At 59.6% G+C, this 23,378-nt stretch overlaps 1 protein-coding gene across 1 annotated transcript; it reads right to left on the bottom strand.

Moving 5' to 3' along the window:
• Positions 1–814: 814 nt before the first annotated feature.
• On the bottom strand, positions 815–22,452 carry FOXO6 (forkhead box O6). The gene is made up of 2 exons (XM_045476887.1): positions 21,387–22,452; positions 815–3,012 (listed from the first exon to the last, which is right to left on the bottom strand). The coding sequence occupies exons 1-2, from the start codon at positions 21,798–21,800 to the stop codon at positions 1,753–1,755; spliced, it is 1,674 nt and encodes a 557-aa protein (XP_045332843.1). The 5' UTR covers positions 21,801–22,452; the 3' UTR covers positions 815–1,752.
• Between the last annotated feature and the right edge of the window lie 926 nt (positions 22,453–23,378).

Here is a 23,378-nt window from a genome sequence, read left to right as displayed (position 1 = left end):
TGTCCCCTTGAGCCTCTAAGTTACTTGAGGGCAGACATTGTGCCTATGATGCTCTCTCTGGCAGTCCCAATGCTCGGTGCAAGACCTTGGCACTTAAAGGCGCTCACTATGGGGAAGTGAGGGAAAAGTAAAAAATAAAGATGCCCACGGAAGCTTCTATGGATGGATGAATGAATGAGTGCAGGGCTGAGCACTTTACATACCTTCCTCATTTCCTCCTCAGCTGAAATCCACCTTCTGGGATGTTACTCCCTGTGGTCTAGACCAGGAAAGTAAGGCTACAGAGGTTGAAAACTTGCTCATGGTCACCGAGCATGGAGTGGCATCGAGTGGCACGGAGCGGATTCAAAGAGAAGTCTGCGTGCCTCCAAAGGCCTCCCTTCCATTATCCCAACAGGCCTTCCCAAACCATTCTCCCTCTCGGGTCCTCTTCTCTCATCTGTACAATGGGAACAAAAATCATACCTAATGCAGGACCCGACACGAACAGGTTCTCAATGAATATCTGTGCCTTCTCTCCCAACCTCTCAGGCTTATGTATTCAGGACAGAATTTCCCCAAACCAGAAACTTCCTGCATGCATATGTTCACACAAACAGGTGCAGAGCTCCACACAGGCACATCGCCAGCGTCCAGAACTCAGTAGGCGCTTAACCAATGTGTGTTGAGCAGACAGGCATCAGTGAACGCTGACATATACTGAGACACAAAACCACAATAGGGGCTCAGGCACAGGGACAACCCCCCTCCCGCAACGATTCCTGCCAATTATCCTCCTTTGCCACCACCACCCCTGCTAGCCCAAGGCGCGGGAAATATTTAAAACAATTTTATTCATGAAAATATGCTGTACAATGCACTCTACACGGCCTCGACACGGCACACACGCACACGCACACGCTGACGGCACGGCCACGGTACACTGCCTACGATATGCGCCGGGGACGCCGCGCCCACAGCCCGCCCCGACCGGACACTTATAAATACGGGAGAGGAGGCAGGACTGGAACGGAGAAAGGGGTGTTGGTTTGGGGGGTGGATCCGGAGCTGAGACCTGCTGGAGAGGCTGAGACCAGTACTGGGGGCAGGGGGAAGTGGGGGGGGGGGGTTGACTCCAACCTGAGAGGAGAGGAGAGGAGAAGTTAGGGCCTGCAGGGATAGGAGGGAGGGGCTGAATCATGGGTATGGGGGCTCTAAGGGTGGCTTAGGGCTAAAGGGAAACAGCTCAGGGTGAACAGCCAATAGGTAGGTGTGGGTGTTTTCGGGAGGGGGTTCCTGGCTTGGGTGGGTGGGGCTAAGACCAGTGGGAAGGTGTGAGTTGGGAATCAGATTGGAGTTTGGGGTGGGCTATCCGTCGCGGCCCTCACAAATGAAACGAAGATTCAGACCGCCTCTGGCCCCGTGCCACATCTCCCGGTTGGCATCGCCGACCAGAGCAGCCCGCCTGGCTGGTCCCCACTCCCACCCAGCCCGAAATTCCGCTCCGCCCAGGCTTCCTGCCCCAGGAGGGAGGTGGAGCAGGTCTCAGGAGTTTGGGCACGAATGGCAGGTGCCCCAGCCCCTCCTTACCACTTCCCTCAGGGGTAAACTTCTGAGGGACTTCTCTAGCAGACCTGGGGCTGCCTCCCGGATCCCCCCACCCCACCCCACCCCGTGAAGCTGGAATGGGGATGGGGCCCAGGGGATCAGGACGGGAAGACAGAAGCCCCTTGGGGGCGGGGCGGGGCGCCCGGGGGCGAGGGAAGGCGGCCCTCAGCCCGGCACCCAGCTCTGGTTGGGGGGCGGGGCCCCGGCCAGGCCGGGCGGCGGCGGAGGCAGGGCCGAGTCGAAGTTGAAGTCCATTTCGTCGCTGTCCATGAAGTCGTTGAGGATGATGGACTCGACGTCGCACTCGAGGCTCCCGCTGAACATGTCGAGGTCCAGGTCGGCCGGGAAGCGGTCGGGCGCGGCCCCCAGCGGCCCGGCGGCAGCGGCCGCATACGGCCCTGGCAGCGCGTCCAGCAGGAGGCCACCGGGCGGGGCCCCGAAGGCGGCCGCGTGGCTCGGCGGCGCCAGGCCCGCGGCGCCCGCCTCGCCGGGCAGCGTCATAAGGCTGATGGGGTGGGCTAAGGCACTGCGCGAGGGCACCGGCGGCGCGTACGGGGCCGCGCCCTTGCCAGGGTAGGCGGCGGCCGCTCCCGCCAGCGCCAGCTCCCCGGGCGCGCCCAGCACCGGGCCGGGCCTGGGCGCGGGCGGCGGCGGCAGCAGCGCGGGCAGCGCCCCCGGGCGGAAGGGCGCGGCGGCCGGCGCGAAGCTGGCCTGCTTGTTCTCCTGGATGGTCTGCATGGGCAGGCGGCGCAGCGCGCCCAGCGCCGGAGGCCCGAAGCCCCCGCCCCCGCCGTAGGCGCCGCTCTTGCAGCCGCCAAAGTAGGCGGGCGTCCCCGCCCGGGCCCGCGGCCCGTACGCGTCCTGCGCGCCGTCCAGCAGGGCCTCGGGCAGCCCCGCGCCGCCCGCGTGCAGGCCCAGCGGGCCCCCCAGCTCGGCCAGGCGGGGCAGCTCCCCGGGGCAGCGCGCACCTAGCGCGGGCGACAGCGCGCTCGCCGGGCTCGGGTACATGAGCGGGGACGACGGCGCCAGGGCCTCCAGGGCCTCGTCGTCCTCCAATTCGGCCGCTTCCCCGAGCAGAGGTCTCCCGCCGCCGCGGAAGTCGGCCCACGCCTCGTAGTCATCGCTGGCGTGCGAGGCCGGGCTGGTGGCCCACTTGGCAGCGGCAGGCACGGGCCCTGGGGCTGGCGCGCCTGGGGGACTGTCATCGGGGCTTCGCTCAGGTGCCTGCAGCTGCTTCTTCTTGCTCGCCTTGCCCTTAATGCGCAGGAACTTGGCCCCGTTGTCCATGGACACGGCTCTCCGCCGCGGGGTCTTGCCTGTCTTTCCGCCCTCGGGGTTCAGCATCCACCAGGAGCTCTTGCCCGTGCCCTCGTTCTGCACGCGGATGAAACGGGTGTGCAGCGACAGGTTGTGCCGGATGGAGTTCTGTGGCCAGAGACAAGGACATGGGTGGGGGAGTGGGATGCAAGGAGACCATGGGAAAAGAGGAGGAAGTGATGGAAAAGAGGAGGGGGAGAAAATAGAAAAGCGAGAGAGGAAGTAGAAGGGCCAGAACGGGCAGTGGGAGCAAACAGAAATGAAGGGTGGATGGGGTCGGGGGTGGGGGTGGGGGGTGTGTGTGGGAGAACAGGTGTAAGTACCAGGTTGGACAGGAATACCCACCTTTTCTACCCCAGAACCGCCCCCCTTCCACTGCCCAGAGGGTGGGGCTGGAGCTTTGGGCCTGGCCTTTTCCCAGGAGGCCTGGCCGAACCCTGAGGGCTACTCTCAAGGAGCTGAAGCAGGGCCCCCTCTCCCCAGCTTAGCCCCGCCCCGCCTGGGGCTAGCCAGGCTGCCAGGGCCCCCCAGCAGATTATGTAAGGGCTCATGCCTCCGCGGCTCATTTGTCTGCCCCCTCCCTCCCCAGCCTGGCATGGCGCCAGGAGCCCGAAAACCCAGGGCTCCAGAAATCAATCTCGCGGTGACTGATTAAGCCCTGTTTAGAACTAATTGCTCTTTCGTGTGTGGGGAGAATAAATTACCTGCTTTAATTTCGTGTCTTTAAAATGCAACTGCAGGTAGAGAAGACTGTTAACCCTTTGCTGGGAGGGCCTGGCCAGGGAAAGCAGAATACGCTGGGGGTCTCTAAGGTGGGTATGGGCCCGAAACTCTTCCAAAATTTCCCCCAACTCTTGTGAGCTCCTGTGAACCCTTAGAAGTCTTGGATCCCAGCAAGCTCCTCAGAGCACATCCATCAGCCCTGGGGACCTCAGAGCCCCCCTCTACACAGTGCCCACCTTCAGGCCAGCCCAGCTTGCCAGCCCACCCTCCCTTCCTGACCACCTGACGCACAGTAACTCTGCTCCCAAAAGCCCCTTCCTGGTGGAAGCTTCACAAAGTCCCCACGAATCAAGTGGCATAATCCCCGTTTATAACAAGAAGATCAAGGCTCAGAGAGTTGAAGTGGCTTGTCCGAGGCTACACAGCCCTTTTGGGTACCTCCCTGGGCTCTACCTCTGCCACCCTGCACACCCTCTCTTCTAAATTTCTGCTGTGCCAGCCTCTAGTGCTCCCTATGTCATGGCCCGCTTTTGCAAAGAAGGTGGGGAGGGGGCCATAGCTCCAATGACCTGGCTCCCCAGAGGCATCTGAAGGAGTAGAACTTATGCTGAGCCTGGGGGCCTATCAGCTAGTGGCCTTGACCTCCAGATTCAGGCACTGCCGTGGAAACAGCATGGGCTTGGCTATCAGAAGAGCTGGGCGGGACGCCTAGCTCTTTTCGGCCACCTAGCTACGTGACCATGGGCTACTGACTCAATCTCTATGAGCCTCAGGGCCTCAGTGAACTACTCTGGCAAAAATGGGCACCATTCAGTGAAATGAAAGCTCAGAAAGCTGTAAAATCACTACCTGAGGTCATGTGTGTGCGAACCGATCGGTGAATGCACCAGGTGCTCGTAAACATTGGTTAAAGCCCTCACTCTGGCCAGAAGACCACACTCTTAGATCACCCAACCGACCTGCTCTGTCTCTACCTCCTTAATATCGTGTCCTGAGTATAACTGTGGTAGGCACCAACAAGTCTGGGAAGCTGGCATTACCCCATGTCACTGTACCAGGGAACAGAGGCCCAGAGGCATGATGTAATTTTGCCCAGGATCCCACAGGCAGCAATGCCAGGTACTACCCAGATCTAGCCAGTTCATGGACCTAATCGTAATTCATTTTTCTGCCCAGCCCCGTAACCACTGACGGGTGAGGGCCCTCCCTCCTGCCTCCTTCCCATCAGTCTCCCTAAGGAGGGGTCCTTCCTGTCACCCAGGATATACTTCCACTCTCACCCCAGTTCTAGGTACTGACCTGACCCTTCAAGCCCTGCCCCCCACGCCCACCCCAGCTCTCTATCGCTGGCACTTTCCGGTCGTGGGAGGTGACAACTCCAAGGCCCCTCTCAGCGTTGCCCTGCCTGGCTTCCCCTGGGGCCCTGAGAAGAGGGGAACTAGACCCCCAGGGAATGGTGCTCCCTTAAGTAGATACCCCCTTCCCACTCCTGCCCTTACACCTGGCTCCCTAGCCCCTCCTCCACACCTGTGTTCAGAGGCCTCAGGGGCCTCAGTTCTCCCCACAGGACTGTCTGGCTTACCAGAGGCTCCACCTCCTAGCCTCTCCAGCTGGAGGTTGGTCAGGGAACACAACTCTTTATCAATGATCAATGTCACTATGTGCCGGCCTGGTTCTGAGTGCTGGCAGCAGGAGAGAAGGAAGGACATTGCCAAGTGCTGGCACCTACTCAGTACCTGCTTGTTCAGCCCTAGGTGTTATAAGCACTTTATCTCACGTATTCTATCAAACTCCATCCAAGTCCGGGATTGTGATCCCTATCTCAAGATGAGGAAAGTAAGGCTCAGAGAGGCTAAGTAAGCTGCCAGTCACACAGTTCAAATGGCAGAGCCAGGTGTGGATTTCGGGTTAGTCTCACTTTGAGACTAAAGGCCATCACATTCCACCACCGGAGAGGGAAACAAGTCAGGGAATTTCCAAAGAATCTTAGGAAGCCAGTACTCTAGTGCTTCTCAAACTTTCCATGTAAACTATCCCTAGAAGCTGGCAGCAGGGGAGGACTGGGGGCACGTTGCAAGGTCAAAATTTCCTATTAAGCCTTGTGCTTCCATTTCTAGCATTCAGGGGGATTTTGCATTGTACTTCGTAATGCATCTAAGTTTCGTGAATATAAAAATAATGTTTTAGATTATCTGTATCAAGAGCATATGCTCTGGGCCTATGAAGCTTTGCACCCTTCCCCACTCTGTTCCGTGCCTGGCCAGGTACCCCTGGGGGCTTGAGCTCCAGTCTGAAACCGTTGCTGGTCCAACCCAGAGAGAAGAAAGGACTTGCCCGAGGTTGCCCAGGACCCGGTCGCAGAGCAGGGATTTGAGCACAGGCCTCCTGGCCCCCAGCATGGTGCTCTTTCCACTCCCCCAAGCCTCACACCTGGGCAAGCCTGTCCTTCTCTCCGGGCCTGTTCCCCCACCTGGCCACCGATGAGCTGTGTCAACTGTCGACACTGCAAGTTCTTGAAATCATCCAGTCCAGAGGCTTTCAAACTTTTTTTTTTTTCCTTTTTTGTAAGTAGGGGAACTCTGTTGGTATAGGGAATCTAATGCAAAACTGAGTGTTACACACTCAAGCCACCAGGGAGCGGGATGGGCTGCCTGGAGCTAGGCCGGCTCAGCACCCCTGGCCCTCTCCCCGAAAACCAGGCCCCTGTGGAGGGGATTCTGCAGGCCAGATGGGGCAGTTGAGGCCTAGAGGGCTGCCGTACCTCGCTCAAGGTCACCCAGGGAGGTGGCTCAGGGCTGGGCAAGGACTAGCCCTCTGACTGTGGAGCTGGGTACCAGGTGTGCACCAGGGCTGTGGCCCCTGAGGAAGTCCCAGTCCTGAAGCCCCATCTGGCTCCTCAGGGCCCAGCCACCTGGTACCAGTCAGAGCTCTCAGCCGAGATCCAGTGGCGAGCACAGATCACGACTCATCCACAAGGCCTCCTGGGAGGCCAGAGGCCACAGAGGAGGTGAGGGCGGCAGAGGAGGGAGGCGCCTCTGCCAGGCAGCAGTAACCAGGGCTCCCTCTTGGAGTCACCTAGCAACCCGCCACCACAGCCACAGCCCCGGCATGCCCGGGCTCCCCTGTGCCCAGAGCTGGGCCTGGCTTCTGGGGCCTCACACCTCCCGCACCTCCACGCAGGCCTGGGGCAGGTTAGCAGGAGGGAGGCCATCACGGGGCAGAGGGAAGGGACAGTGGGTTACATCCATGCCCATCCCACTCTCCCTCAGAGCCCGGGCTAGGGCGGCTGGTCCCCTGGGGTTTCACCCACCTGGGAGAGGAGGCTGATGCAGGGTAAAGTCCATGGCCTCTGGTGTTGGGTCTGGATTCCAGTTTGGGCTCCATGGCAGTGCAACTCTGGGGCAAGGTGCTTTGAACCTCTATTTCCTCAAACAGCAACCTGCTTGCACCCTAGCTTCCCTAAAGCCCTCCACCACCCAGCAGTCACAGTGATCCCTTATATAACTTGGATCACGTCCAGTGCTGCCCAGAGCCCTCTGATGCCCGCCCCCCCCATCTCAGAGTAAAGAACAAAGGCCTTGCCATAACCCACCTTGACCTTGCCAAGACCTTCCGTGACCCCTCAGACTCCTCCCCTAACACTGTCCCGCTTGATCCCTCCCTCCTATTCCCTGAACCTGCTAGGCACAATCCCACCCTGGGGCCTCTGTCTCAGGGGAAAACCGTTCACCCAGACACCCACATCAATCTCTCCTCTCTTCCGAGTCTGTGTTCAGATACCATCTTTTGTCGTGAGGCCCATCCTGACCACTCTTACCATTTGCTCCTCTTCCCTGCCATTTCTTGGCTCCCTTACCTGCTCTAAATTTTTTTTCTAAAGCAATGGTCACTTTCTAAATTAATAATTTATATATATATATATATATATATATATATATATCTGTACATTAATAAGTTCATATATCAATCATATAAATGTATAATTTGGGGGCACCTGGGTGGCTCACTCGGTTAAGCGTCCGACTTCGGCTCAGGTCATGACCTCACGGTTCATGGGTTCGAGCCCCATGTCGGGCTCTGTGCTGACAGCTCAGAGCCTGGAGCCTGCTTCGGATTCTGTGTCTCCCTCTCTCTCTCTCTGCTCCTCCCCTGCTTGTGCTCTCTCTCTCAACAATAAATAAATGTTAAAAAAAATTTTTTTTAATGTATAATTTATACTCTGTACTTACTATTTTTTTAATCTTTTTTACTTATTTTGAGAGAGAGAGAGAGAGATGCAGAGAGAGGGAGAGAAAGAATCCCAAGCAGGCTCTGCACTGTCAGTACACAGCCCGAAGGAGGGCTCGAACTCACAGACTGTGAGATCATGACCCGAGCTAAGATCAAGAGTTGGACGCTTAACCCACTGAGCCACCCAGGCGCCCCTGTACTGACTTATCGTCTGGTTCCCCTCACATTAGAATATAAGTTTCATGAGGGATTTTTGTCCATTTTGTACCATACCCCATGTGTTTGACATGTAAAGGGGGGTTAACACCGTGTTGCAGGCAGAACGAAAGGAAACTGCACAGAGTAGCTGGCACATGAGAGGGACTTCCCCAAACTGGGCTGAGAGAAGGGAGCACAGGACGAGAGACAAGCATGGGATGGAACAAGTCGGGAGCAGTACGATCCAGGGGGAACTGCAGAGAAGGATAAGGGCTTCCGAGAGACTTGAAGAAGGCCTTGCAAGGTGAACGTGCGGCTGCCCTCCCCAGCCCCCATCCTGCTCCCTTCTGCTGCCCAGATAGACTGGAGTGATCCAGGGCTTGCTTCGGCCAAGGTTTCTCAGAGCCTGTCCCACCCGGGCCAGAAGACACTCCAGTGGGAAGAGAACAACCTTGTCCTTGCTGACGGTGCCTCCCTCACGGACAGGGTCTGATCCATTTGGTGGTGGCAGCTCATCTATCCAGCGGGACACCCTCATCTGTTCCCAGGACACCCTTCGCCCACGAGCAGTAATGCATTCATCTGACGGCACAACCCCATTTATCCAGCACACCAGTCCCATTTATCCAGCGAGTACAACCTCATTTGCTAACAGCACTCCATTCACCTGACGGGCCCCCTCATTTATCCAGCGGGACACCCTCATTTATCCTCCAAGCCGGAGTCTCTCCTTCTGCCTGTGGTGGGCTGTGTTCTCTGACGGTGCAACCCGACTGGCCCAGCAGGACGTCATCTCTCCTACAAGTACTCTTCATCCCCTGACAGTACAACCTCATTTATCTAATAATGCAGCCTCACCTTGCCTCCAAGTACCACCTCATTCCCTGACAGTACAACCTCGTTTATCTTCCACTACAACCTCATTTCTCCTCCCAGTACAGCTCCATTCTCTGATAGCTCACCCCATCCGTTGTTCCTCCTCCAAGCCAGAGCCTGCCAGAGCCCCAGGACGGTGGCAGGCGGGGGGAGGGTAGGGAGAATGTGGCAATGTCCCTGTCCCCTGCCTACAGAGGGCTGCCTGGTGCTATGACTATGTCCGATCTCCACCGGCCCTACAGGGTCCGCAGACCTTGAGTCCTAGGTTGCTCTGCCCAGCCACTTTCCATTTAGCCCCTCTCGGGCTAAAAAGGGCCCACAGGATTGACTTCCTCCAGCTCTCCAGTAGAGAAAAGATCCCACCCGATTTGATTTGTAGCTTTTGCTGATTTCTGCGGCATGGATATTCCCATCGCAGCCAACTTTAAGCTGCCAGCATGACATCACTGACTATAGAACTGGGAAAAGTGTGCAGGACTGGCTCTTATAAGCCCATGCAAGCCAGCTCTAGCACACCACCGACACGTGCTTCAAATACCAAGGCAGGAGAAGGGCATTACCATTACCTACCACGTGCCAGACCCAGGCTGGCTTCTTTAGATACATTTCTTCTTTCAAGCCTGATAACCACTCTGCCAATAGGTACCGCTATGTTACAAAGCGGGGAAACTGCGCTCAGGAGGGTTAAGGGCTCAATGACTCCTGGGGCCACAAAACTGAGAAGTTATGGAGCCAGGTCCGGGTCTCAGGGCTGTTGGATTCCAAAGCCAGGGCTCTTCCCATGCCCTCCCCCACCTGGCAGGGACACTGTCCTGCTGCCCACCCCAATGGCCATCCCCGCTTTGGTTCTCAAGCCCAAGCTTCCTGGATTTCGTCAGGCAGGAGACCCAAGTCTTATGTCCCCCACCCACCACGAGTCCCATGCTACCTCCTGGCCTTCCTGACATCTGGGCAATGCCAGGGTTTAGTCTTAGGTCTCATGTCCATCCGTCCAATCCCAAAGCCAGGTCTGGACATCTCTCCAGGTTTCATCACTGTCCCAGCTTTAGCTCAGCCCTTCGCTCAGGAAGCGGACCTTGCCTACCCAATGGTGATGACCATCCAGCTCCAGCTCCAGCTCCTCCCTTGAGTGCCTTCCTGGGGCCGTGTGAGTTCTCTGGCCCCCTCCATGACTCACATTTGCCCTCCCCCTCCTTCCTGCATGAAGAAAGGTGGGGAGCAGAGTGGGAATCCCAACTTCATTCATGGGACCTTGGGCCTCCCCTAAAAAAGAGGGTGACAATCGTGATATTCACAGGGAGGGCTGGGACCTGGAAGAGAACCTATCTGTCAAGAATCTCATCCCCTCCCTGACTCAGAGCCCTGGGAGCAGCCCCCGTCCCAACCTTTATCCCACACCCCACTCCGGGGCCCCGGGCTGGCCAGCAACACACGCCTGTCTTGGAGTCACAGTCTCTCTGAGGGTCACTTGCTCTGCCACCTGGGCTGAAGCTGGGGTGTTCGGCGCGGACAGGCTTCCAGGCTGAACGGGATGACTTGGAGAGGCCTGAGGCCGTGTGCAAATCCTCGGTAGCAGGGTCTGTGGCGGAGGAGGGCAGGTGGCGGGGGCATCAGGGCTACAGGTGTCAACAGGTGGATGCTTGGGCTTGGGGTCAGCGGTGGAACAGCAGTGGGCAGCCAGGGGCCAGGAGGAGCAAAATGTCGAACGCAAGGCATGAGGTCCCAAGACATCCCCCACGCCTACCCCAGAGATAGCGGAGCCCATACGCCAAGCCCGGTACAAGCAAACCAGCAGCAGAAGTCGAGGCCCACCTCTACCCAAAAGCCCATGGCTTCTCATCACTTGTGGGCTTGGGTCCAACTCCAGACTGACATACACGGGCCCTCTGAGGCTCTCCCGCCTCACCACCCGCATTCCCTTCAGGCCCCCTGGGCCCCAGCCCCCCTGGAGGTCGGACACCGCCATGTCTCTGCGCACTCCTGTTCCCTCTGCCCCTCCTTCTGTCTCTGCTGGGCTGGTTCCTGCTGCTCCGTCAAGGCAAGCTCTGTGACATCTTTCCCGTTCCCTCTGCAAGTCCCAAAGGTAGCCGCTCCTACCTCAGCGCCACTGCAGAGAAACAGAACTACCAACCAGAGTGCGAGTGTGTATGAGTTGGCCTCGCTACTTGAACTTTGCGGAGCAACCCCTGGCTCATAGTAAGTCAACACACAGGACGGAGCTCTCAGCGGCTGTGAACCGCTCAGACCTGGCAATTCTGTGCTGTTGCTGTTCAGCAAAACCTCAGGCCAGAGCTCCAGGCCTCGCCTCCTCCTCCTCACCCCTGCTTTCCCCGCCAGCTCTAGCTGCCTCTGCCCCCTCCCTGCTCTTCCTCAGCGCTTCTGGGACCCTCGGGAGAATTGAGCAAAGTAAGGGAGGAGAGAAACCACCATTTACTGAACATTCATCGTGTGCTACGTGCCATGCTGCCACAACGCTTAAAATCTTACTGTCTTTTTAACAAGCCTCTGTGTTGGTTCAGTGTGCCTATTTCACAGATGAGAAACTGAGGCTTCGAGAGACACCTGGAGCTGCCCAAGGTCACGTGGTATAAGTGATGCTGCAGGAATTCACACCCAGGGCCCCTGTTCTTCCTCCCACCCTGAGATGCCTCTAAGGAGGCGCCCAGGCCAGGTAGAAGCTCCCAGGTGGGCCTGGGGTAGGAGCGGGAGGGAGGGGGTTGCTGTCCATGCTGGCTCATCAACTCCTCCGCAGACTCTTGCCTCCCTCGTCTAAGACTGATGGGGATCCCTAGATGCAAAGCCATTCAGGCCTCTCCCTATCTCTCCTCAATCTGAGCCCTGTCCCCTCTGTAGGCAGCACCTCCCTACAGCCCTGCCCCAGGCCCTGGGAGCAGCTGCGGTGACCTCACCCAGCCCTGCCCTGGGCCCAGCTCTGGGGAGGGCCCAGCAGCTGTGCCCCAGCCCTGTAGGCTGGCTCCTAGGGGGGGAAGAGGAAGAGTGGGCACAACGCCAAGAGAACCATCTGCTCTCCCAGGGGCACGGCCACCCGCACAGACACTGGCCTCTCCCCCAGGGGCTGCCCTTGGCCCTCTGTCCCCATGCCAAGGGGCTCCAGGAGCCCAAGGCAGCCCACCCAGACCGGGGCACCAGCCCTCATCTGCCATCTGTCTTCTGGATACTGAGAGGTCTTTGCGGGACACGTTGGAGCATGAACGTCCACTGGAAAATGAGCAAGTGCCCAGGGTAAGCTCTGGGTGTAGAGGCCAGAGGCCAGGGCTGGGTGTGCTGAGGGCTGCATGCCCCAGCCCCAGCCTAGCTGGGCTAAGAGCCTGAGATCCCCTGGGGGGAGGGGGCCTCCATCCCCTCACATCTGCTCTGCTGGCAGGTGCCTCTGGCAGAGGGCAAGCCCCCTTCCCCCACAGCCCCAGCTCAGGTTACAGAGAAGGCAAGGCCAGCAGAGGACAGGGGGAGGGGACAGACGGGGTGGAGGAGGCAACACAGCATCCCAGAGTGTTGGGGGAGGGGAATTCGGATCTCTGAATGGGAGAGAGCCAGAGAGCCAGAGAGCCAGAGAGGGAAGGGCCATGCCCAAGGTCACACAGCCTCCCCAGTGGGCAAAGAGAAGCCCGTGTCCAGGGGCAGGCAGCCCTGGGTTCACTGCCTTCATCTGTGAAAATACAGAGCCTAAAACCTGCCTGCTTCCCTCCCAAGCCCCGAGGAAAGCTCTGCAGGCCAGAAAGCAGTGGGTCAAGTGGGGGCAGGTTGAAGCTTATCCTGAATAGCCGACACCTCCGGACAGAAAGGGAGGCATCAGAGGAAGGACCACTGGCCCCCAGCACACACATACGCTCGCACCAGTCAGTGTCTCTCAAGGATCAGGGCCCAGGATCCCCGCCCTACACAGCAGTGGGGAAGGGATTCCTTTCCTTTCTCAGAGCAACGTATAGCAGTAATGACATCTGCTCGGGCATAAGTCCTATCATTATCCCACTCTGTAGAGGAGAAAACTGAGGCTCAGTTGCCCAAGGCCACCCAGGGCCAGGTTCCGCTCCTGCCCACTGCCTCCAAGACTCCTATAAGCACACCACCCTGTCTCACTTCTAAGATCCTTAAGGGACCTCAGGCCTGCTTCTTGGATTCTTTGGGCCTCTACCGTCTCAGGCTCATCTTCTCCCCTGGACCCCAGTACCAGGCCCACACTGGGTGCCCAAGCCAGTCTTTCCCCCTGTCCACGCCATCCTCGAATGATCTCTCTGCCTGTATCACTCCCCAGCGTGGAGTGCCAGCTCCCTGGCTTGATATTCAAGACTGCTCTCCTTTAGAGCCCAGCTTGCTTCCCTAGCTTTGAGTCCTGCTGTGCTCTGACCAACAGAACCGGACCCCATGGGGCTCCTAAAGGAGGGTTTGACCTCCTTTGTCTGGTTCCCCAGACAATATCTGGTATTCTCCGAATACCCAGGGCTCATTATGTGGCCTTCCCTCATGACCCTGAGCCATCTTTATCCTGAATCAAATTCAGCAGTCCTCATCTTACCTCCCCAGTTTGACCTGTGGGCCACTCTAGGTCAGGGAGCCAGTCTGGTTCCTCTGAGCAGCACTGTCTTGGGTGGCTTACACCTGTAGTTAAGGTGAATGGAGGAAGCTGTCAGCAGCCTTGGGCTTGCAAATGGAGTGGGGAGTGGGGAGAAAACACCACATTGGGCAGCTCGGGGCTTGCCCTCAGGGAGCTCTGTCTGAGAAAGGGAGCCAGGTACCCCTGGAGTCATCCCCCAGGGAGGGCGTGATCAGCTTGGACAGGCCTGGCCAGCACTCTGGGCTAGGGAGATGTTAGCCCTGGGGAATTTCATTTCTGTCACTTACAGCAGGATACAGTGAAAGCCACCTTCTTTCTCTAGACTTAGTTTCCTCCTCTGCAAAACCGGTAGAGTCACAGTACCAGCTTCACAGGGTGCTGTGAGAATTAGACGAAAGCATGTGTAATGGCACATGGCGGTTGAATCCCCGGCTAGAAGAGTTCAGTGTGGCTAATTCGAGGGTCAGAAGGTGGGAGGTCGGAGTGATGTGGCTGGAGAGACTGACTGGGACCAGGGGGCCAAGGCCTTGAGTGTCATGCTAAGGCCCCTGGACTGGGCCCTGTGGGAACAACCCGGCACGGTACACATAGGGAGCTATCAGAGAACAGCGGCTGTGACTTTCAGCTCCTCACTGGTCCAGTTCCAGAGGCTTGCCGAGAATTTACACCAACATGCATCCTCCCCTCCTGTAGCCAAAGGCTCCCAGTGGCACAGGGTGTCAGCCCCGGCTGCTTGTTTCATCCTCTCCAGCTGTGTCTATGCAGTGTGATTCCTAAGCGAGGGGGAAGGTGTCGGGGCTGTGGAGTCAGTCCCTTGGACCTGACTGCATGGCTCTCAATTCTCTGGAGGAAACAAAAAAGCGAGGAGAGGAGGGGGCTGCACCTGGGCCGCCTGCTTGGAGAAGAAGCTGGTCGACACTGGGAGCAGAAGGGAGGTACAAGCAGGAGCTCGGGACACTACCACCCGAGGCACTGGCTCAGGATCTGGTCCGTCACTAGACAGACCTGTTAGAATCAGAGCCACTGAACTAGGACTAGAAACCTGTATTATTTATTTAAAAACTTCCAGGTGACTCGGATCATCAACCACGTTTGCCAACAATGAAGGATTTAAGGTAGGAATTCTCAGAGAGATGTAGTGGGTTCCAGAATCACCTGAGAGGTGGGCCTGTATTCAATCCACCCAAGCACCCAGCCTAGTTTCTGAAGGGTGTCACAAGGGATCAGTCCATGAGTCAGTAGCTCCCTCGATGAGCATTTGACAACGGCAGCAGGTATGGGGTGTGAAAGTGGCAAATGCAAAGGTGTCCTGAGATCGTAGGCAGCAGGGAAAGCAGGAGGGTGGGCAGGGCCTGGCCAAGGCCAGCTGAGGGCCCAGGGGTCCAAACAGAGCAGTTTGAGCTTGGTTGGCTCGCAAGGGAACTGAGGAGCCCCAGAGGGTTCTGGAGCATGAGTGAGCCTCGGGGCACAGGAGCACTAGGGTGTGTGGGGCTGAGGCTGCAGAGCACAAGGGGGAACACAGACAGGTCTGTGTCTAAATCCAGGCTCGGCCTCATCCCAGCTATGCTGCCCTGGCCAAGTGACTTCACCTTTCTTGGCCTCCATTTCCTCAACTGCAAAATGGGGCTATTAACACATATCTGGCAGGATCCAGAGACGATATAAAAAGAGAATGTATGCGAAGTGCCCAACTGCCTAGCACCCAGACGTTAATTCTTGTTCCCCTTCCCACAAGAGGCACCCCTCTTTAGAGACCAGAAAGGTTTCTCTGCAAAGAGGGAGGCCCCAGGGGGAGGGTGTGGGAGGCCCCTCCCCCACACACCACCTGGCCCCCCTCCCACCTCCACATATGGGTTGGGGGGTGGGGAGAGGCAGCAAACAGCCAAACCCTCCCAAACAGGAGTTGGTTTCCATGGTAACCAGGGTGCCAGGAGGAAGGGGGGCGCTCCAGATCCAGCTGTCCCCCTGAGCACCCTACCCAGGGCCCAGAGCCTTAGCTAATGCCCACCCAGCACCCTGCACCCCCCATCTGCCTGCTCCGGGGGCCCGCTGAGACTGCCATGCGCGCTCCGTTCATTGTGTCCAATGTTTGCCACCTGGGTACTGCCAGGGGCAGGGGAGGCGTCCCCAAGCAGGAATCCCAAGTTCAAGTCCACCCACACCTGTAATCAATCATATGCTTGCACCCATGAGAAATCCTATCAGTGCTTTGTGCCCTGGGTCCCAACTAACCCCTCATGGCTCCTAGAACCCGACTGTGTCAGTTGCAGCCTGAAAGAACCAGGGATCCAGTTAAGGCCCTTTGGACACGCAAGAGAACACCAAGGACCAGAATGGGGAAGAGCTTTGCTCCAGCTCACACACTGGATCACATTCCCTCACGGGTGCTCTGTGGATGCTCTGTCCACCCCTCAGCAGTTCCGACTCCACAGCTCCAGCTGACCCCAAGCAGCTGAACTAATATACCAGGACACAAGTGATGCTCCAGGGGGTTGGACCACTGCCAGGAGAAGGAAGGAAGTGCTAACAACTTTAAGACCTGTCTTGCAATACAATGGGCAGTCCCAGAGGGCAGCCACTCAGTCACCAGGGGTGTGTGAGAAGGGGACGGAGCTGGGGAAGGAGGCTTGGAAAGTAGTGTTGGGTTCCATGACTCCCCACCTTCCCTAGAGACCTGAAGTCTGATTTGGAGGTGGAAGGTGGGGGGGGGGGGCATGTGTACCCACCCCCAAGCTGGGAGGCAAGCTCATAGGCTGCAAATAGGGAGGGGCTGCTGGTGAGCCTCCCACAGGTAGAGACAGTGAGGTGAGGAGGGGGCTCCCCTGCTATAGCCAGTACGTCCTATCCCAGAAGCTCATATCCACACCTAGCTCATGACCACCCATCCCTACTCCTCGGAGGACCCAGACAGAGGGGGGTTCCACAACCCCCAGGACCCTGTGCGGTGGCCACTACCAACTGCGCTCAAAGACATGACTGTGGATTGCCGGGAACGAGCCTGCACCCTTTCAAGATCCAAACACGAGCCCCCTCCTCCAGCCCCAATGGCACAGAAAAGGCTTGAGTTTGGGGGTCAGAAAGGGGTTCAATTCCCAGGCCGGACACTTCCTAGGGACGTGACCCCAGGGCAAGTCACTTCTCCCCCTGGCATACAGGGATGCTAGTGCCTCTGGAAACATGGTGGCCAGAATGTGAACGGATCTGCGCTGGACTAGGGGGCGCCTCTTTCCTGGCCCTCTCAGTCCGCCCCGTCTCTGGCAGAGGCCCCCAACTCCAGTCAGTCCCCAAGCTGGAGTCCTTAGGGTGTGTGCAGAGAGGGGGGCCCCAACCCGCAGAAAGTGGGGGCTGGGGGGCGCTGAACTTTCGAACCCGCAAACCCCCCGCGCCGTTCATTACCTTAACACGAGTTAAAAATAACCGTCTCATCTCTTTAAATTAGTCTGTCTGCAATTACCGCCTGGCACGGCGCTGCCCGCCATCGTCCCGCTGGAGCGGCGCCAGGTGGCAGGCGGGGCCCTCACCCTGTCTGTCCGTCTGTCTGTCTGTCTGTCTCCGCGTCCCCCCTTCTCCCCGCGGCAACCCAGGGGGCCTCCCCGCAACCCAGACTCCAGAGCTCCCCAAGTTGCGCAGGGAGGGGGCCGGGCCCAGGGGCTGGCGGGGAGCGAGGGGGCCGGCGGGGAGCAGAGGACTGGGGTGGGGGCTCCGGAGCCGGGCGGCGGGGGAGGGGCGCCGGGAGGCCCGGGAAGCCGGAAGGGCCCGCAGCGCGCCAGCGCTCGTGGGTGGGTGTGAGCAGGTGGCCGTGGGAGTCTGCCGGGCGTGCCAGCAACTGTGCCAGGAGCGGCTGGCACGGGCTCGTGCCCAGGAGGCGGGCAGCTGCCAGCCCCCAGCTCGTGCAGTGCGGGGGGTGAGGACACCCCCCAACCGGGGCTCACACCGCCTCCTCCCGCACCCCCACCAGCCCTTGGGGCTGGGGATCCCCGGAGGACAAAGAAGGAGGAGGGAGCCCCGCTGGAGCAAGCTGGAAGGAGGCGAGAAGCGGGAGCCCTCTGCACTCACAACTACTGCTCAGCCTGGCTGTAACAGGACCCCTCTCCCAGAGGTCTCTCCATCGGTCCCTCCTTCCACCCCACCTAAGACCTACTGGCCAGCCTCGGCCAGATGGGGGTAGCACCACCCCTCAAGACCCCATCCCCCAACCACAGGGCAGCTCCAGGCCCTGAGGGAAAAGGGAAGTCCCCATCCACTGTTCTCCTCCCCCATCAAGCCTGGGGACTGGAATGGGAGGGACCCAGGCCTGGCCTGGGAGCTCTCAGGGGAGCTGGCAGCCAGGAAACACAAGAGCAGGAAGAACAACTCCAGGGGCCACTAAATGGAAGGAGCACCAGGACCCATAGCAGCCTGGAAGGCTTCCTGGAGGAGTTGTGCACCAGGGAAGATGGGGCTGGAGCATCCGAGAAGTGGGAGGCTCTACCTGGTTGTCTGACAAACACACTTCTAGGACACTGCAGAGGGAGGAGGACCTCCTGTCCAAGCCCTCACCCAGGGCCTGGAGACCCTCCACCCGGAGGGAAACACTATCAGCCTCTTCGGTGGGGTCTCCAGCACCAAGCCGAGCCTCTCTGCAGGCTTCAGCTTGTTGGGGGTCCTGGCACCTGCTGCTGATCTTGCCTCCTCCTGTTTCTTCCTCAGCACCTTTGACTACCTCCCCACATCAGAGGTGGGACCACAGGGCAAAGGCCAAGCATGTGGGCCCTTCCTGATCTGGCCCACTCTGCCTTTCCTGTGCCACCTTCCATCCATCCCTAGGAGCTACTGGTTCTGGCCTGGCCCGCCCAATGGTCTAGTACAGTTCTACCTCCTTGCCTTTGCGTATGCAGTCAACATCCCTGGAGAGACTTTCTCCCAAATTCTGCCCCCCAATGAAGACAGCCCGGATCAAGTGCCACCTTCTCTGTGAGGGTTTGCCTGGGCTCCCAGGGGGTCTAACCTGCCCTCCCTGCACCCCTGCCCCCATCCCCAGCCCTTCCTGCCTCTGTAAAATACACAGCCTGGGTGTGGAGCCCTGATGCATCCTGAAGGCAGGCCTGATGCCTTCCCCTTTGGTCCCCCATCCTCCATCTAATACAGGGTTTGGTACACCCCAAGGATTCAGGTGCAACACCTATGTGGGGGAGGGGAGGGAGGAAGAAACAATGGGCCCCAGCCCCAGGCCTGGCACCTGAGGTGTACAGAAGCCTTGCTAAGCACAGACTGGCCCCAGGACTGGGGATTATCCCTCCACTGGCTTCCTGGAGGGACTGAATGGGAATGGGGTGGGGTGGGGTGGGGAGCAGGAATGAGAGGAGGAAAAGGATGGGGGGTGGGGCAGAACGAGGGCAGCCACTGAGGGAATGAGATGGGAAAGGCCAGAGGCCCCCTGAACAGCCCTCATCCAGTGCCTGGGTGGTCTCGGCCAGGGCCTGGGTCACAAGCCCAAGCCTCAGGCTCCCTCTCCCATGCCCCAGCTCAGGACCCGCCTGCCAGGGCTCCTTCCTTCCTGAGCCAGGTGCAGGGATGACCAGTGTGTCCTCAGCACCGTGGTGCAGTGGAAACCACTTCCAGTGGGTAGGCAGGCGACCTGGGCCGTCATCCAAGGCCTGCCGCTCACCAGCAACCTAAAGAGTTCCGTCCCCTTCCGGGGCCTCAGTCACACCGCCTGAGAAATGAACTCATGGGACTATGTTATATCTCCAAGCACATTCCCAGTCCCATTCTAGGATTTAGACCTGCCCCTGTTCAAAAGCCATCTGGGTCCCCCTCCCACACCCAGTGCCAGCAGGACACTATTCCAGAGACTCTATGGGGCCTCGGAGGGAGACACACCTGGATTGGAGTCCAGCTTTCCCATCTACCGACTGTGTGACCTTGGGCAGTTCACTCCTCCACTCTGCGCCTCAGCGCCCAGCTCTGTAAATGGTGACAGTAAAACCCACCTCAGGGACTGCTGAGGGCACTAAAGGAGACACCGGACACGATGCCCGGAGGTGCCTGGCACGGGGCTTGACCCCGAGACCCTGCATGAACTTCAGCTCTCCCCCAGCATCCAGTCCCATGTCTCCTCTTGCCAGCGTCCCCCACCAGCCCTCATCCATCAAGCTCAAGCGGAGTTCCACCTCCTACAAGAAGCCCTCCTAGCTTACTCTGGCCCACAGTACCCTCCCCAGCCTCAGTATCTTCTGCACCAGCCACCCATTTCCTCACACTCTCACCAGATAAGCACTGACGGCTCCCCAGTGCCAGGCTCTACGCTGGCTGCTGTGGGCACAGAGATTGCTCCCACACTGCCACTGTCTTCTAAAGGGGGTGTGGGGAAGGGAAATGAAACAAGACACAAAAGACTGAGCCCTGTGACAGGCGGGGAGAGGGCCAGAGAAGAGGGAGTCCTTAGCTAGCTAAAAGGGGTCAGGGAAGGCTTCCTGGAAGAGGCATCCAAACGCTATGCTCTTGAGGACAGGAAATCTACAGGGAGAAGTGAACAGTGGGACAATGCATGGGGACAGGGAGGGAGGTGGGAGCAAAGCTGCAAAACCCAAAAGCAGTGCCCACTTAGGAGGAATAAGTGTTCTGGTGGGGTCTGAGACCAAGGGGACTGGAGAGAGGGTGTGGAGGGAGACTCGCGTGAGTGCCTCCAACCTGTGCCTCTACCCCCATAGTGGTCAGAGAGAGACAGAGAAGCAGCCAGCACGAAGCCTGAGAGTCACGCGCCCCCAGGTCAGAGCACTGTGGCCCCTACGAGGCAGCCACTGGGCAACCAGAGCTGTCCACGTCCACAGGCCTCCTCCTCCTCTGGCACACCTCCTTCCCCTGACCCTGTCTGCAGCCACCACTAGGCACAGCTCCCTCCCTCCATCTAGGCAAGCCCCCCTTGCAGAGACCCCTCTCCCACAGGAGGCCTAACAGCTCAGAGGCCTTAGGCACAGCCCCTGCAACCTCCTCCTTCTGCAAAGGCACCAACTATCCCCATTCCTGGACAAGACGGCCAGAGGAGGGTCTGGAGGCCACAATCCAGTCAAGCCCTTGTCCTTTCCCAAGATGGCTCCCCCCTTTCCACTGGATGGCACGGAGGCCTTCCTGGGGTGCCCCTGCCCCTCCCCTCCCCTCCCAATCCATCTGGGCTGGGAAAGCTAGGAGAGTGGAAGACAGCCTGGGGTGGGCAGGGACAGATCCCCAGTCCTCAATACCCTGCCCTCACACCAGCAGAGGTCATCACCATGCTGACCCAGGCAAGGGGGAAGAGCAGCTGCCCTGTGGAGAGGTCAGATCCCAGCTCACCTGACCAGCTCCCCACCCCAGGCTGGCTGGTGCCCTAGGGTGAACTCCTGACACCACAGGAAGAACTGTGGGCTCAGGGTGGCACTCCTTCCTTACCCTGGAGCCAGCTCCAGGGAGGACAGTGGGAAAGATTTGGGGGGACAGCAGGGGCTGGCCCCAAATCATTACTCTGGCTCTTTAAGGAGGGTGCCCTGGGTGGAGAGGGTAAAACAAGAGTAACACACAAAGCAAACTCGTGGGGGTGAAGAGGGGGCCCCCTAATACCCGAGGCCTGGAAATGGGTTCCTCTGCTCTGCTGCCAAGGATGGGGTGGGGGTGTCCCTCGGGGGTGCTTCAAAGTAGCAGTCCCTTGTCACCTCACCAGACCTCCCACCCTGCATCGAGAGCACGCACACAGCTGCTCCCAGCACGCCCCCGCCTGTCTGCCGGCCAGCCCCACTCCCTGGGCACACACTCCGTGACCCCAAGGGGTGCCCCGGGGCCTCCCTCCCGACGGCTCACTGGGAATCCGGACGCACCTAGAGTCCCCAGCCGGCGACCCCAGCCCCCCTCCCCAGCCGGACGCTCCCACCTTCCAGCCCGCCGAGCTGTTGCTGTCGCCTTTATCCTTGAAGTAGGGCACGTAACGGACCATCCAGTCGTAGATCTGGGAGAGCGTGAGTCGCTTGTCCGGGGCGCTCTCGATGGCTTTGGTGATGAGGTCGGCGTAGGACAGGTTCCCCCACGCGTTCCGCCGGGAGCTCTTCGCTTTCCGCAGCGGTCCGACCTCCGCGCCCAGCGGCGGCGCTGGGGCCATCGCCGGGGCCGTAGCCCGGCGCTCCGGCCCGCAGTCCTCGGCGCCCTCAGACACCCCTGAACCCAGCGCTCCGTCCTCGTCGCCGGCCAAGTCGGGCTGCGGCAGGGGCCAGGTACACGAGCGCGGCCGGCTCTGCGGCGCGAAGTCCGGGTCCACGTCCACCTGATGCGCTCGCAGCTTAGCAGCCATGGTCCCGCCCGGCTCGGGCGAGGAAGGGAGGGAGACTCCGCGGAGGGTGGGCGGGCGGCTCCGGGATCTGCGCGCCCCGGGGAGGCCCGCGGGAGGGGTCCCTGGCGGCGCCGGCTCAACCGCGGGGCGCCATGGGCCGGGGCGCGGAGACAGGGGGCTGGACACGCTGGGAATCCCGAAGAGAGGGAAAGATGGGGGCAGCGAGGGAGCGGCGGCCCCGGAGCCCAGCGGGCACACACCTCGCTCAGCCCCGCTTCTAGCACCTGCCGCCTGCTTGCGCCTGCAGCCACCACCGCCACCGTCGCTGCCGCCGCTCCCCCGGCGCCGGCCCCGCACGCGGGCCCCGCTCTCCCGGGACGAGGCCGGATTGCACCATGCCGGAGCCCGAGCCCGTGCCGGAGCCCGCGCCGCCGCCGCCGCCGCCCCGTGAATGCCGCCGCCGCCGCCGCCGCCGCCGCTCCGGCTCCAGCGCCAGCTCCCGCGCCTGCCGCGCTCAGCGCCGGCTGCACCTCGGGATGGGCGGGGGACGGGGAGGGGGCGGGCCCGGCGCGGGAGAGGGCGGGGCGTGCCCGCCCGCGGCCACGGAATCCTCGGCCTTCCCGCGTGCCCCGCCCGTGGGCTGGGGGTTGAGGCGCGGGGCTCCCGGCTCAGGGCGACCCCGTCGCAGCCCCCGCACGCAACAGCGCCGCCTACGGAGCAGGGGAGGAGCGGCGGGAGCGACCCCGCCCCCTGCTCAGCGCTGGGGGAGGGGGCGCGGGGGCGGGGCCCGAGCTCTCTCATTGGTCCGCAGCCCAGCTGTCCCGCCCACGGACTCGGCAGGATCCCTCCCAGAAGCGCGTCAGCGGGTTATTGTTACAACCCGGGGTTTCCCGGGGCAACGGGGATGGGGCGGGGCTCAGAACCCTTGGCCCCGCCTTCTACTCCCGAGGGGAATGCCCCGCCCCCTGCTTCCAGACCCCCGGGTTTCCTATCTTCGAAACCTGATAGGGCGAATGATCGAGCTCTCCTTTGTACCCTGGACTGGTCTGGGGAAAGGGAAGGGATCAAGAATATCTGAGTTTGGGGCGAGGCTTGGCCACAGTTGTAACTTCTCCATCTGCAAATGGGTTCTTCAGGGGCTCTTAGGGGACCTGTGGACATAGTTTTAGAGCCTTGGTTCTCAAAGTTTAACATGTAACAGAATCAACCTGGAGAGCTTGTTAAAACATTGCAGGCCAGTAAGCTTGGGTTGGAGCTCGAGACTTTGCATTTCTAACAAGTTCCCAGGTGATGCACCCGGGACCACATTTTGCAAACCACTGTTTTGTAGCCTCTGGAGGCGCTTGCAGGGGCTGTTGAACAAGCACTTGCCCCCAAGTTCATCTTGTTTGGGGAGAAGCTTCTCATTTATTTAACTGGTATTTATTGAGCACTTTTAATGCACCAGGCACTGTTCGGGCCACTCCAACAAGAGTGGCAGGTGACAGAGACAGATGAGGTACCTATTGCACAGGCTAGTGGAGGAGTCAGATGTTGATCAGATCATTATGTGGCCTCAGAAAGGAGAGGGAGTCCACGACCTCATCCTGCAGGGTCCTA

This window comes from Leopardus geoffroyi, chromosome C1, assembly GCF_018350155.1.
Source record: "Leopardus geoffroyi isolate Oge1 chromosome C1, O.geoffroyi_Oge1_pat1.0, whole genome shotgun sequence".
In the NCBI taxonomy this organism is placed as follows: domain Eukaryota; kingdom Metazoa; phylum Chordata; class Mammalia; order Carnivora; family Felidae; genus Leopardus; species Leopardus geoffroyi.
Note: the sequence above shows the minus strand (reverse complement) of the source record. Positions and strands in the feature narration are given on the sequence as shown.

Bases quoted from the DNA above. Each gene is read 5' to 3' on its own strand.
- FOXO6 (XM_045476887.1), bottom strand. From the start codon at position 21,800: ATGGCTGCTAAGCTGCGAGCGCATCAGGTGGACGTGGACCCGGACTTC. The intron at 3,013-21,386 runs GTGGGAGCGTCC...CTCTGGCCACAG, and splicing joins ACAGCTCGGCGGGCTGGAAG to AACTCCATCCGGCACAACCT.